General features: G+C 39.0%; 1 protein-coding gene across 1 annotated transcript in view; it reads right to left on the bottom strand.

The window, feature by feature from the left end:
* Window positions 1–1,116: 1,116 nt before the first annotated feature.
* ATG7 (autophagy related 7) overlaps window positions 1,117–16,667 on the bottom strand; it is a 398,197-nt gene continuing 382,646 nt past the window's right edge. The window contains exon 19 of the mRNA XM_089678709.1: window positions 1,117–14,934. Within this exon, the coding sequence (XP_089534835.1) occupies window positions 14,902–14,934 (33 nt within the window). The 3' untranslated portion in view covers window positions 1,117–14,901. The remainder of the gene's footprint in view (window positions 14,935–16,667) is intronic.

Genomic DNA, 16,667 nt, shown 5'->3' on the forward strand with positions numbered 1-16,667 from the left:
GGTTCATAGGTGGGGAAGATATCTGGATGGTGGATACCTCATCCTGAATTGCATGAATTGTGTTTTTGAAACAATTAACATGGTAATTAATACACTATTTCAATATCCTAAATCAGGTCAAGAGTAGGAAACAAGAAAATTTCTTTTTTTTTTTTTTAAAGGGGTGATGTGATGTATAGCACTTTCCGTCTGAACCTGCACAAAGATTTTCCAGCTCATGAGATAACAATGTAAGTGCCAGCAGTCTGGGAGTAGACATTACTGGGGCAGGTTCATTCTGCAAGTATACCATGACAAAAACAAACAGTAGCCGCCAGCTAGTGTTTTAACCAAAATACGCATTAACAGTTCACTTATGTGCTGTAGAATTTCTGAACTTCGGGGAATGTCTGTGGCACTCACTGCCATGTCCAGACAGAAGTGTAACAGAGTTTAAAATATGGTAGCTTTCTTCACATAGACAATAAGTTCTGACATTTTTTTATATAAAGCATTATAGATTCAACGTAATGATTATAAAATACAGTATCTTTTTAATGAAAAGAAAAGCAAACTTGCGCAAGAAAATGTATACAAAAAATATATTTCAAAAGACAATAAGCAACAGCATAATAAACAGGATTAAACATGAAAAAAAAATAGACTTAAAGTTCACTGGGTTCTTGGTTTTGCACAGAGACGAATTTGTTTCAGAGTAAGTCCAGTCTGACAGTCACTGGCTCTCATAAATGACTCTTTACATTCCTGCATAGTTCCGCTGGAAAGTCCAGAGCTCCTGAGCTGCAAATGCAGCCATCTTTTGTGGTCTCTGAAAAGGGTGTTTACAAAAATAACACAATCATAGGGACCTAGGGATGTGCTGAAGTGTTTTATGATGTTTCAGGTGTCAAATCCCTCTGTCAACTTTTCTAACTATACCAATATATTAAACAGAATGATATTACAATTCAATGTTCACCAAATATGATGTAAACCCTATGCATTTTTGCTTCAGAAATCTAATGTATTGTTTGTCAGACCTCATTTTCGCTATAGGTGTTTCTAGAAGAAAAGTGTTACTTACAGCCACCAATAGTTGTGTGTCTACATGATACTTTACAAAATCACAAAGAATGCTTTATTTTAGCATGAATACATTTTATTGAAATTGACACTGTTCATATTTTAGACATAGGATGCTGGTACACAATCCATTCTCAGAAAATGGGCTGCTAATTAAAAGAAAACAGACAAGACTGGAATTATATCAGTTCATGTACAGTTCAGCCAGCATATGACTGACATAAACACAGATAGTGGTTACAGATTAGAAAAGGAAAATTTCTGGTAGAAAAATTAATATAATTGAGGAACTGTCCCACAACTGCAAACAGTCAGAATAACTGTAGGGAACCTATAGGCATAAGAGTGTGTTTTCCACGTTCGGTCATGTACAGTTATACTATAGAACAATATGTCTGGCAGAGCCTTTTCCACATAAGATTCAGCAGGCTGGAATAGATTTTCCTGGCCAAATGCAATGGTTTTTCTAAGAGACAAGCAGGTACCTAAGAGTTCCTTCCTCCTTTTTTCCATAAACATTCAGTATTGCCACAAGTTTGCATGCTTGTAGAACATTTGTTCGATATCCAAGGCCATGTATGCAGTCTGTTGCCACCTTTGGTCTCTAGACACCTTTAGTTTAGTTCACCAAGCTAAATGTTTTCAGTATGTGGATCAAGTGCTACAGCTAGTGACTGGCCAAGTATTGGTTCAAAATGAATGACTCAGAATATCTGGGTACAAGGTACACTAAACCCAAAATCAAAGATGTAATATATGGCAGCTTACCAGTTATTAGATGTGGTAGCTACATTAGTTTTCTTTTTTCAGACTATTAATTTATTTTCTCCTGGTAATCCTGCTAATAACACACTTCCTATACCAGGGGGACAACACTCACTCTATCAATGGAGGAGCAGCATTTTCACCCAAGGTTTATTCCCAGATATAAACTACAAACACATATTCATCTCCATTACATAGTGAAGATAGCGTGAAAAGAAGATAACATTTTAGTTCAGCTCACAGGGAGTGACAGACACTGGAGTTGATTTACTAAAATTAGAAAGTACAAAATCTGATGCAGCTGTGTATCGTAGTCAATCGGGTTCTAACTTCAGCTTGTTCAATTAAGGTTTGACAAAATCAACTGGAAGCTGACTGGTTTCTATGCAGACCTGCACTAGATTTTGCACTCTCCAGTTTTAGTAAAACAACCCCTATGTATTTTTGGCAAGATCAATCTGTAGGTAAGTGTCAATTAGACTGATGACTAGACAGTGAAGCCGCACAATGATGAATTCATCCCTGCGTTTTTACATCTTGCAGGCATGTATTAGGCAGCACAGAGCAATTCAATAGAGTTTGATTGGCTGACGGTTTGGAATCTCCCTCTCTTAGTCTTGGGGTGGGATACAGGAATCGAATACTGATTTGAAGGACTTAAATTAAATGCATTTGAGGTTTTTTTTTTTAAAATATATACATATTTGCCTATAGTTCATCTTTAAAACCACTATGGGCCATGAGATGTACTTTAAGGGGTTGATTTACTAACTGGAGAGTGCAAAACGTGGTGCAGCTAAACACAGAAACCTATCAGCTTCCAGGTTTTATTGTCAAAGCTTAATTGAACAAGCTGAAGTTAGAAGATGATTGGCTGCACCAGATTTTGCACTCTCTGGTTTTAGTAAATCAACCCCATAGTGTTGTCCCCTACTGGATATTACAAGTTCCCCCCTCCAAATTTATAGAAGAAATCTGGACTTAACAAAAGTGCAATGTATATATTATTATATTGCTGTAGATATGTTCACAATGTTTAGTTTGGCTCAAATATCCTAACTATGAAAATAATTTCCCCAGTCAAATCCAACAGCCATAATTCGTTGTGAATGAATAAGGGGCACAGCAGCCCCCCAGTTAAGCAAGGAAAGGAGTTATGTAAACAAAGGTATCCCCGGCATCTTTGGTAAGAGACCTTTCCCCACTTTCCCTGTTGTTGCTGAAGACTATAAACTTGCAATATGCACAACCATCAAGTTACTGAGAAAACAGTTCCAGTCCATTCACACATGAAGGAAAGCAGGGGAAGCCCTATTTCATGTGTGTTTCTATGTAGTCTATTTACACAAGTCACGTTTTATGTGTTTTTCTATGAAGTAGAGTCACACAGGATGATAAGCAGAGGTAGCTGGATTCCCTGTGTTTTTCTCTGAAGTACATTCAGAAAGGATGGGAAGCAGGGGATGCCAGATTTCATGAGTTCTTCTATAATATCCATTCAAACAGGAGGAAAACCGGGAAGCCAAAATGTGTGTTTTTTTTCTATTACTCTGATCTGCCAGATGTGCTAGAAAATGAGGGATAGCGCCAAAATAATTAATTTAGCTATATTTAATTTATTTCTAGAGACTCCATGAGCAATAAGTGTTTCCATACCAAGAGAGGAGTTGATTCCTTAAAACCAGAAGGGAGTTTAAGAGGGCAGATTAAATACATACTCACTGGCCACTTTATTAGGTACACCTGCTCAATTGCTTTGTAAAACAAATTGCTAATCAGCCAATCACATGGCAGCAACTCAATGCATTTAGGCATGTAGACTTGGTGAAGGCGACTTGCTGAAGTTCAAACCAAGCGTCAGAATGGAGAAGAAAGGGGATTTAAGTGACTTTGAACGTGGCATGGTTGTTGGTGCCAGACAGACTGGTCTGAGTATTTCAAAAACTGCTGATCTACTGGGATTTCCACACACAACCATCTCTAGGGTTTACAGAGAATGGTCCGAAAGAGAGAAAATATCTAGTGAGTGACAATATTATTTGTACCTTAGAGAAGATAGCTTGAAAAGAAGATAACATTTTAGTTCAGCTCACAGGGAGTGACAGACACTGGAGTTGATTTACTAAAATTAGAAAGTACAAAATCTGATGCAGCTGTGTATCGTAGTCAATCAGGTTCTAACTTCAGCTTGTTCAATTAAGGTTTCACAAAATCAACTGGAAGCTGATTGGTTTCTATGCAGACCTGCACTAGATTTTGCGCTCTCCAGTTTTAGTAAAACAACCCCTATGTATTTTTGGCAAGATCAATCTGTAGGTAAGTGTCACATAGACTGATGACTAGACAGTGAAGCCGCACAATGATGAATTCATCCCTGCGTTTTTACATCTTGCAGGCATGTATTAGGCAGCACAGAGCAATTCAATAGAGTTTGATTGGCTGACAGTTTGGAATCTAAAGTTTAAGAGGGCAGATTAAATACATACTCACTGGCCACTTTATTAGATACACCTGCTCAATTGCTTTGTAAAACAAATTGCTAATCAGCCAATCACATGGCAGCAACTCAATGCATTTAGGCATGTAGACTTGGTGAAGACGACTTGCTGAAGTTCAAACCGAGCATCAGAATGGAGAAGAAAGGGGATTTAAGTGACTTTGAACGTGGCATGGTTGCTGGTGCCAGACAGACTGGTCTGAGTATTTCAAAAACTGCTGATCTACTGGGATTTCCACACACAACCATCTATAGGGTTTACAGAGAATGGTCCGAAAAAGAGAAAATATCCAGTGAGTGGCAGTTGTGTGGACAAAAATGCCTTGTTGATGTCAGAGGTGAATGGGCAGACTGGTTGTTGTGACATTCAGATGGTATGGTCAGAATTTGGTGTAAACAACATGAAAGCATGGATCCAGCCTGCCTTGTATCAATGGTTCAGGCTGATGGTGTGGGGGATATTTTCTTGGCACTAGCAAGGTATACTTAATAAAGTATCCGTGAGTGTACAGTCGCTATAGAAAATATTCACTCCTTTAGAAAACATAAAATTTTATTGTCATAGAGCATGGAATCACACTGGATAGACATGTGGGACTTGTTTTGTTCAAATCACACAAATTTTAGCCGAATTTCGATTTGTGAGATTCGGATGTATCCAAATCTCCAAATCACAATAGTAATGAATTTATATCCAAAATAAATTACAATGAAAACAACTAATTTATTTGTATTTGTTTCATTCGGATACCATGATGCAATAGTTTGGGCCTTTTGTTAATATTTGAAGCATCCAAAATAAAGTAATGACACAATGAATGATCCAAATGGATTTGGGCCATTCGAATTTATTCTAGTGAGTGTAGTGTGAATATTCTAATAAGATTCTTTTTGTATTGGGGTTGCACTTGAGAGACCATTCATTTAATTTGCATGTGCATGGCTCAACAAAGTCAGCTGGGTATGGAGAAATTAATTCAACTGAATATGAATTTGAATTCAAATGAATATAGCCAATCTTCCGAAATGACAAAAGAACAATAGAACTTCCAAATACGAATTGAGTGGGATCCACAAATATATACTCTTCTAAAATAACTAATCATTCTAACGTTCCGAAAACGAATCATTCTAACATAGCGATTATGACAAAACTAAATGACTTACTTAAGAATAAAACCAAAATTAAACAAAATTTTCCGTCGTGCAAACTCTAACACTGGATATCATTTTGTTATTGTGTTTATTGATCAAAATAAATATAGTCTCATATATCACACTGAATGTGTCTGCAAGTTTCAATTCATTAAGGACTTGTTCACCCCAGAATATGGTGCGGAAAACCCATTTCCTGTGTGCGTTTCCCACACCACATTCAACGACACCCCAAATGCAGATTGCAAACACAGTGCATCTGCCGGCACCGGATCTCATGGTACCGCAGTATAATGTGATTTTTTTTTTTTAAAAAGTAGTGCATACACTACTGTTTGCGAGATTCAGTGCAGTTTCAGCTCACCCAAATGCAGTGGCACAGGAATCGCACAGGAACATGGACCATGCTCCTGTGTGATCTGGCCCTAAAGTAAAAAAAAAAAAATGAAATGAATATAAACGGATTGCATAAGTACAGTGCTCAGCACAAATGGGTACAACCCAACAGATTTGTCAGAAAACCTTTATTTTCCTTTCAGAATCAACACTTTCTATGGGACACTATACAAAATACTCCCACAAATGTGGGCCATTGATTGCAAGCAAGCTTTGTTAATTTGCACACACAAAAAAGTATTTTTCCTAACAAATTCATACAAGACCATGTTGCACAGATGAATACACCCCAATGAAAGTCTTAAGAGCAAAATTATATTTTAGGCAATAAAATCCTAATTAACAAGAATTCAACTACAGATGAGTCTAATTATTCATTAAACAGGTGTCCAGGAGACAGGGGATTATAAATGGACACCACATGGAAGAGAAATGTCACAAGGCCTGAGAAAGAAAACTATTTCTTTACACAAGAAATATGAAGGCTAAAGAAGATCAGCAAAGTTTTACTTAGTCAGAATACTGTAGCAAAAGTGAAACAAAAATGTAACAAAGATGGAACTGCAACCATCTCACAGAGACATCCAGGCCATCCACGGAAGGGTTGAAGAAAATCACCATGCTGGTTCACTGCAGTTAGCTAAAGTAGAAAGCGAAACTGGGGCAATTCTTTCCCATGACACGCATGGGTGTCATCAATGAAGGAAGCCTTTCATAAAGCCCATACACAAAAAAGCCCACCTAGAATTTGCCAGGGCCCATGCTGAAAAAGAAGAATACTGGAGTTCTGTACTTTGGAGTGATGAGACCAAGATAAATGTTTTTGGAATGGATCGGTTCAAAACTGTATGGTGTTGCAAAGGTGAGGAGCACAAAGAAAAATGCATGGTGCCTACAGTGAAACATGGTGGTGGCAGTGTCCTTGTGTGGGGTTGCATGAGTGTTGCTGATGTTGGGGAGCTGCAATTCATTGATGGTATCATGAATTCACAGATGTACTGCTCTATATTGACAAAGAAGATGCTACCATCACTTCGTGCCCTTTGTCATTGTGCACTTTTCCAACATGACAATGATCCAAAACACATATCTAAGGCCAGTGATGCATTTCTGAAGAAGAATAGGGTGAAAGTGATTCAGTGGCCAAGTATGTCTCCTGAACACCTAAGGGAAATTCTGAAGAGACTAGTTGAGCATCACTCTCTGTCCAGCATCCAGGCTCTAAAAGAGGTCGTTCTTGAAGAATTCAAAATGATAAATGTTGCAATATGTTGCCAACTTGTTCCTTCCATGCCTAGAAGACTTTGTGCTGTCCTAACAAATCACAAAGGTCATACAAAATACTAGATTTAGTAGTTTTTGTTGTGGGGTGTATTCATTTTTGCACCTGAACATTTTGTAATCGAAGTTATATTAACCTTGCTTTCATGTAATGAGCTAAATAAATGTTCTATAAAACTCAGTTTTGTCAAGATTTTGGAAATTGTTCTTGTGCTTATTGGGATACTGATTAAAATCTTACTTTTCAAAAGGGGTGTACTCATGTATGCTGAGAACTTTATATGCCCCCTCAAGTCGTGTTTTCGGTAGATCCATCTTTGCCAGTAATTACAATCTTGAGTCTGTGTGATAAGGTTTCTGTCAGTTTTCCACATCTGAACGCTGTAGTTCTTCCCCATCTCTCGTTGCAAAACTTCTGCATCTTTGTCAGGTTGTCAGCTACAAAATATCTACTGATTAAAATCGGACTGCAATTTCGGGACATTGATTTTAAGCCTTTCTTGTGTAGTTGTGGCTTCATGTTTGAGGTCTTTGTCTTGCTAGAAGACATATCTCCCCTCAATGCTCAGGTTTCTTGTAGACTGCATCATTTTTCCTTTAGGATTTCCCTGCTTTCATTCTTCCTTTCAGGGCCTGCAGCAAAGGTCTCCACAGTAAAATGCTGCCAGCACTATGTTTCACAAATGGGATAGTGTGTTTTTGCAGTTTTTGGCTTACAGCAAACACAAGGTTTCATGATATACCAAAAAAAGCTCAATTTGGTCTCATTAGAATCAGATGCCTTCAGAGTCTTCCATATGCCTTCTGTCAAATTGTAGGCAAAATAGCATGCACACTTTAGGTAACTGTGGCTTTTTTTTACCACTTTGCCATAAAGCTGCAATTGGTTATTGCATGTATACCTCTCCCAATCTCAGCCACTGTGGGTAACTTCTTCAGAATGGTCATATGTTTTGGTGGACTCTCTCCCTAGTCTTGGTCTTAAACATTCACCCACAATTGATGGACATCCCATTCCTCACAGATGTAAAGCTGTGCCATACTCTTTCTATTGCTTAAGGAATGACTAAATGCACTCCAAGGGATATACTGTGACCTGGAAATGTCCTTATATTCATCTCCTGTGCTTTTAATTACTCGAGTGTACTTCTGTCTTCGTAGTGTAGGTTGTGCCACGATACTGACTCAACAGGATCTTCCAGATGCACGTTTTAATACTACGGGTATTTGAAACTCCTTGACTACATACATGTGATCTCCATTTTAATGCGACCTTAGAAAAAAAACTGACCATGCTAGTGATGATTTATGTGTATACTTATACAATCAGATATTTATGCTATGTTTTCTTCATTGAAACGGATTTCATTCATTTTGCAGAGATCTGTTTTACATACAAACAGTACATTTCTGCTGATTAGTGTAAAAAAAAAAAAACATGATAATGTTCATTTAAAAAGTTCTGCACCCCCTTAGAGTCAAAGACTCTGAACTATATTGCCTGTATTCCAAACTACTAATGCCTCAGCCAGTATTCCTTAAATAATGTATCTGTGTATTACAGTAAACCGCTATTGCATATCTTCAAACATTTAAATGAAAATCATGCAGGTTTGCAAACTTGAGTTCAAAAGACTCAAAACTATTGTTTCCAATATGATGATTTCTAGTACAGAGATGCAAGAAGAAAACGTCAGAGGGGGAAAAAACTTTTTTTAAAATCAGTAATGTTGGCCGCTACTTCCCTAAAAATCAAATAAGAAATAAATGAAATTAATGTGTAATTTAACTTGCCAGCAACCTAAAGGATAAGTTCACTTAAAATAAATAAATGCAAATCTAAATAATGTGCATTTACTTTTTTTTTTTTTTTTTTTAATTGGAGCCTGGAAAGCATTGTACCAGTAATCAGCAGATCGCTGGTGCCATGCAGGTCTCCTGCAGATCTGTCAGTGTATCCGTACATCCTGTACTGGTAAGCAGTTTGACAGGGAGACTTGATGAACTACCATGGTGCTCCACAGCGCCATGATAGGTCATTGAGAACTACAAGCCAACAGCTGCAAAGGCTGTCGGGACTTGGAGTTCATTCATTTACCGAACTCTGTGAATTAAGGACACGGTCACGTAGGTGGAGCCTAGTACAGGGAAGTGACAGCTAGTACAGGGAACTTCTCCCTATACTGCTGTCACAGAGAGATCGGGGAGCAGCTGCAGTATCGGGAACATATTACATGTTCCACCCTAAAAACGGGTGGAACATGTAACATGTTCCCAAAGGTGAACTTACCCTTTAAAATTAAAGTGACTCTAAAGGTTTTTTTTTTTTTTTTCAATAAAAAACATGGCATACTTACCTGCTCTGTTCAATGGTTTTGCACAGAGCAGCCCAAAATTTCTTCTAGGGTTCCCTGCCAGCACTCCTGGCTCCTCTTCCTGTCTGAGTGCCCCCATAGCAAGCCGCTTGCTATGACAAACAAAGGATTTCCCAGCACACTTACCAGCCAGCCTGCAAAACAACCAAACTGGCCCTAACAGTTTGCGTTAAACAGAGTTTTGTTTTTTGCAAATACTTGCGTAAGCCACAGTCCCGCGTCAAGGGGCCTCTGTATACTGTGGTCCTAACTCTAAAATTTCCAGAGCCTCCACAGTGGGAGCACATATATCAATGAGTAAGTTAAGGGCAGTCCACCCCTCCTTAAAGGCACAGGGATGCATGTGACTCCCAGCTATAGTAAAAGGACAGCAAAGGCATCCAGTGTGTCCCTGCTGCTTGCTATGGGGGCACTTATAAGGGCTAATTTCCAAGCTTGGCTATGTGTGTCCATTGACACACACAGCCTGGCTCAGCCCCTCTCAACCCTGCCACCTCTTGACAAGATTTGATTGGCAGCAGCAGGAGCCAATGGTTTGGCTGCTGCTTCCATGTCCAGTGAGGAGAGATAGACAGCAACGCTGTTGTTCTCAGGCACAGAGCTGAATTGAGATCAGGCTTAAGTAATTAGGGGGACAAATGAACACAGAAGGTTTTTTATACCTTAATGCAGAGAATGCATTACAGTAAAAAAAAACCTTCTGCCTTTACAATCACTTTAAGGTGAGTTTTGGAAGGAAATGACCTTTAACTGAGATTGTTAGAGGACTTTGAAAATGTTGTTACTTTAAATACTGTGAATGTATAGAAATAGGGAGATGCTTCCAGTGTCAATTTGGTGAGGACAATTGTGCATAGAAATGTAAAGTTTTAGAGTTTTTATAGCTTACAGTCTCTTGGGTTTTATTTTATTTTAGCTCTGATTGTTCAGAATTCAAACAAAATGGCGCACTCAACCAGAAAATAAAGCAGACCTTTAAAGGATGAATGATAGAAAATCAATGGATTCACCCATCCACGCTAACAGCTTACATGGAGGAGTCTCCACTGCTGTCTATTGTGGCCATGGCACCTGCGGTTGGCTGAGTGCAGTGGCAAGCAGGGTTCAGCTAAAATTCAAGCTTTGTGTGCTGGGCTGTAGTCAAATGCTAACTGGAAACTATGTTACCTGAGAAAAAAAATGATAGAATGGCTGAAATGCTTATTTTTGTTTCTGGAGAAAATGCTGCTCCAGGCTCCATTTAGTGCTTTCTATAAGGAGCACATCTGCAAGAAAAGTAAGTATTTCAGCCTTCTGTTATAAATTCCATCCCAGCACGACTGTTAAACTAGTTGTATGTTAATCTTAGGACAGGTCCAGTGTAACAGAGTATGTACCGATCAGCCATAACATTATGACCACTGACAGGTAAAGTGAATAACAATGAATAATAATGGCATCTGAAATTTAGTGGGATATATTACGCAGCAAGTGAACATATTATCCCTTAAGTTGATGTGTTGAAAGTCAAAACAAATGTGGAAGTGTAAAGATTTGAGCAACTTTGACAAGGGCCAATTTGATGAATGGGTCAGAGCAACTCTAAAACTGCAGATCTTGTGGGATGTTTCTGGTCTGCAGTAATCAGGACCTACCAAAAGTGGTCCAAGGAAGGAAAATGGGTGAACTGGGTCATGAGTAACTAAGTGCACATGGGGAGCAAAGGTTGCTTCCTATCCAATAGAAGAGCTACTGTAGCTCGAATTGCTAAAAAAGTTAATGCTGGTTCTGATAGAGGTGTCGGAACACACAGAACATCGCAGTGTGTTGCGTAAGGGACTGTGTAGCTGTAGACCGGTCAACATGCCCATGCTGACCCAAGTCCACAGCCAAAAGCAAATACAATGAGCATCTAAACTGGACCATGGAGCAATGGAAGAAGGTGACCTAGTTTGAGGTGTTGACTTGGCTTCCAAATCATTCGGATCTCAGTCCAATCAAGCATCTGTGGGGTGTACTGGATAAACAAGTCTGATCCATGGAGGACTCACCTTGTAACTTACAGGACTTATAGGATCTGCCACTGACAGATGGTGCCAGTTATCTTCAGAGTTTTAGTAGAGTCCATGCCTTAATAGGTTATGGTGGGTGGTCACATTGTTATGGTTGATCAGTGTATATTTCAGTACTATAAAATTACATGTGACATGTAAATTATGTTTAAAGCCTAGGACATCCCCAGTGATAACCCCAGAGGGTCATACACAAAGGTGCCTGCTGCAAAACAGTATCCAGCACCAGCAGTTTTGGTCCTGGGTTTAAATGTGGGTGATCAGAGCAGTAAAAATACAAAATGATCAAGTTTGCAGCTAGCATACTGTATATCCAGCCAATGACGTGGTTGTAGACTTTGGTTTTCCTCTTCTGCATTAATAAAGTGCATAGAATTCAACACCATCAGAAGCCTGGGTAGAACACAAGTATGCAGTTATATGTACTTTACTGATGAAAATGTTAGGGGAACCTTTCCTCATTAGTGAAAAACAAGTGTACTTATCCTTTACAGGATAACAATAGTTTCAAAACCTATCAATATATGTTTACTATATCCTGTGCTACCAATAAACCTTGCAAATATGACCTCTTACCTCTGCTCTTTTCTTTGCCTATGCTTTGAGAGCTGTCATGGAAGGCATACATCAGTGCAAATATTGCAATGTTTACATTCATCTTGTCTGCATTTAAATGGTGGCTGCAGGCTAAAAGTGAAAAACAAGAAACACTTCTGCTTCACATACATTTCTGCTCAAATATCCTCACTGCGAGAAGTCAAATGATGAATGCTATGGTACACTCAAAGCCTCAGAAGATCACAAACCTGATGAAGCATGCATCCCCTTAGTTAGGGTTCATGTACACGGGGCATTTGGAAAATGATTCTGAATGATGGAAACTGACTGCTGGAAAACGTAGGTTAAAAAACGTCTGTTTAGCTGCGTTGGCATACCGCGTTTATGTGCGTTCGCGTTTAGAAGCATTTGTAAAAGATAACCTCAGGAGACCCTCCCAAATGCCCAGAATGCACTGAAAAATAGTAAATAATTAACTATTTCAGACATTTTGAGAGGAATAGAGAGAACAGAAGCAGAGAGAGCAGTATGTGTGGAGATGACCTGTCTTTTCTGGTTGTATTCACTATGGATCCCATCATGAGCATAATGCGGCACGTTCTACCACATGGAAAACGCTTTGCATGCATTTCTGATGATGAAAAAAGGCTCTGGACAGCATCTGGATATGGAACAGTTAACAAACGCTTCTAAACGCGGTTAACCGCATTTACAAGCATTTGTGAATAAAACAATTGTGATTTCCACAGATTAGATGTGCAGTTCAAAAAAGAAATAATTATTTATGTGTCCTATTACTGAAGGCAGGTACAAGGAGAGGCTGACTGACTTTTTTCTCAGTCCTTGTCTGCAGTTACAGTGCAAATGCAGACAAGCAGAATGTAAACATTTCAATACTTACACTGGCCTGGACCTGTGATGATAGCCCTCAAAGCACAAGGAAAGAAAAAAATGTAAACATACCTGTAGACATATCAAAAGAGCTAATGTGTTATAAAGTCTATCTATTAAGCTATACAAATTGTATGCTGAATACCCCTTGTTGGTGCCGTTATAGAGGGGGATTTAAAGAAGAACTCTAGCATTGCAGAATATCTGGATCACAAAGTGGTGAGAGAACCTTCTATCTTTGTACTGGGGACATGATGATGAGACCTTTGACTGCACATGTTGGATCCTGGCATGCTGGCACCTTCTGCATACTGCTCTCAATAGAATGCTAAGTACATAATCAAATGCATCCCTCCCTGATCCAAGATATTACATTCCTAGAGCTCTTTAAAGTGTTACTAAACCCAGTACCCTGCATTCACTATATCCGCTCTCGCACAGCACACAGAACATGGAAATGCAATTATTTTAGTAAATATAAGTTGCTAAATACATTTTCTTATCAGCAGTATATAACTTCTATCAGTGTCCAGCCGAGCACTGCTTAATCTTGTAGGAGGCGTTTTCGTTCTCCTCTGACTGTCCTATGAGGCTGCATGACCCCTGACCTGCTGTTTGGACAGTGCTGATTGGCCCTGTGCTGATCACATGCAATCTCCCAAAGAAAAAAAAAAACTCTTTAGCAATATGCACTAAACTGAGCATGTGTAGAGTGCGTCCTAGAGCTCTGTACTATCAGCAGATGGATTGGGGACAGTAGAAGAAGGGGAGGATCAGAGAAGGCAGGTCAAACAGTCTATTTTACACATTAACCCCTTAGGTTCCACAATGAGTATAACAAGCATGCTTTACGGCATATACAGACTGATTTTACTGATGTGGATTTAGTAACCCTTTAACTTTGCCATTTTCCCTGTTGTTTCCATTTATCATTTATTCCATATTTTTTAGCAAAGCCTGTATAATTCTTCTACATAAATCTAATGTATTACACACAAAAGACATTCAGTCTACATTACATATGAGCCAGGGGCAAACTGACAACTCATGGGGCCTCCGGGCAATAGGGGATCATGGGGCGCCTGTGTCCTTGCCCAAACTCAAAAAAGCCTATGAAAAAGGTACCAGGGGCATCTCATGGGGCCCCCTACTGACCCCGGGCCCTCGGGCAGTGCCCGAGTTTCCAAATGGTCAGTCCGCCCCTGATATGAGCACAATACTGTGCTTGGAGGAAACGTACAAATTATCAAACAGGCATTGCAAAATCAGAAAAATGTGCTTACAGTTGCTATTGTAGTAACACACATATGATAAATATGAAATTGTACATTTCTTAAAACTCTTAAAAAAAAATAATAAAGATATAGCATGAAAAGTTCCAATCGAAACTTTAGAAATCTCCCCCATAAACTCTGTTCTTACTTTTAAAATATATTTGTGGATATTTTGATTAGATTTTTCGATAAAGGGTTAAATAGCAGTATATAATCGTGTTATTGCTATACTTTGGGACATATCTCAATAGATTATAAATTTAGTAACACATTTCTATTTATATCACATATGTTCTTAAAATTCTGTCTCCGGCTGTAGATATTTATATAGCTGCTCTGAATCTTAGATCATTTTATTTTACAGGTATATATTTACAGGAAAACATCAAAGGCCATCTTTCATCTTCAGAGAGAGATGGTATCTGGGAATTAATATCAGCCCCAAAATGAATGTAATGATTTAGACTAAAGCAATAAAAAGCAGAATTTTATCCAGGAAAAAGATCATTATATAAGATTTAATACAGAGAGACAAAGAGCATACTGTATTTATTTGCAGACTGGTAAAAATAGACAGGAACATGGAATCGATCCATTTATATCACTTCGTCGTCACTCATGTCCCAGATCTGAAAAGAGAAGAGTAATTAAAAAACAGTTTATTACAGGAAGAATTTCTCAACATTTGCACACAAAGCAAATAATCCCAATCCTTCCCCCATCCCCACTGAACACCCTCAAAAGCACTAAATTGGAAAAATTGTTTCAACAGTACTCAACCCAAGACATTTTGGGAGTAAGTTTAAAGAATTACCATATTTTGGCGTAAATATCCTTTAAACTCCCCCACCAGCACCCATAAGTCTAGGTTCACACCTAAGCATTTTGAAGAAACGCACTACATCCCATTTAACATGATTTCCTATGGGACATGTTCACATCTCTGTGTTTTTGGAAAGGGTCAGGGACTTTTTTCAGTTCAAAATGTTGCATTTTGGTTCAGTGGATTTCAGTGGAGACACTGCAGAAATGCATGTAGTGCGTTTTTTATATGTTTTTGATGCGTTTTGATCTGCCCAGCAACAAGTTGGCAAAAAAAAAAGCAAAACGAATCAAACATGCATGTGTAAAAATGCAAAACGCACTGCAGAAATGAATAAAACCCAAACTGCATAGGTGTGAACCTAGCCTAAAAGTCTATACCCATCTGTCTATCCTTCTGCCAGATCCATGATGTGTGGCCAACAGGCACTGCCCTTGTCTCAGTTGATCTCATGAATTCAAAGCAGGGCCCTCCTATCCCTCTAGTATTGAACTGTATTGTTACTGTATTGTCTCCCGTTATATTGTAAAGCGCTGAGCAAACTGTTGGCGCTATATAAATCCTGTATATTAATAATAATTCAAGGAAAAATTATATTCATTAATATAGAGAGGCCATCATGCAACCCAACAATAGATGGCCTTTCCATAGCAATAAATGTGATATTTCTGTGCATATGCAGAAGTAAGAAGCCGGCTGGAAAAAAATATTTTTTTAAACGTTAGTCTTATATTTTTATACAATTACCATGACACACTACACACCAAAAAGCCATAAAAAACACTAATATTTACACTAACTGATATTTGCACTGACACCTACACAGGGATACATTGGATGTTTCCTCCTCGCTTCACAGAGGAGAAACAACATAAGAAAAGGCTACAGAATGAATGATCGCCAATTAGAGGCTATCACAGCTTTCACGTGATCGAGATCAGGTTCCTCCAGGTCCTAATCATTAGTAGACAACCTGGGGCTGACACTGACAGCCTGGCCTCCATGCCAGAGAATGCTTCCAGCACGAAGGAACACATATATGCAGCACCCAGGATTAAAGGCCACTTCCTAAATGCCACATTTATGTGTTACACGCCCATAAAGGGGTTAATAATGTTATGCACACGTAAGCAGGCCATACACTGTACAAACGTCAGCCGGTTTCTGAGGAACCCATGAAAATCGCTCAGTGGGCAGTCGCCTCCTGGCTGACATCACTCATTTTAAAAATAAGAGGAGCTGGGTGGATAATTGTTGGGTGAAAATCAGCTCCATCCAATCAGATCCAGCTGCTGTTTGGGTATTTTGACTGCTGGGAGGGCTGGCTGTCAGAATATAATAGGCACGGCCGGAGATTCATTTATCCTCACTGTACAGCATAGATGAAGCAATCTGTTTGTTTCTTTCTGCAGGCTGAACAAAATGAACACTACTAAGGTATGACCATCTTTAGGGGCAGGAACCCCGGGGAGCACTATGAGCACTATGAGCATCACGTCAGGTAGTTGACAGGGCAGCAACTGTCAGACTCTCAATTCT

The sequence above is a fragment of the Staurois parvus genome, unplaced genomic scaffold (genome assembly GCF_062004578.1).
Source record: "Staurois parvus isolate SC_StPar_1 unplaced genomic scaffold, SC_StPar_1.0 ptg000209l, whole genome shotgun sequence".
Taxonomy (NCBI): domain Eukaryota; kingdom Metazoa; phylum Chordata; class Amphibia; order Anura; family Ranidae; genus Staurois; species Staurois parvus.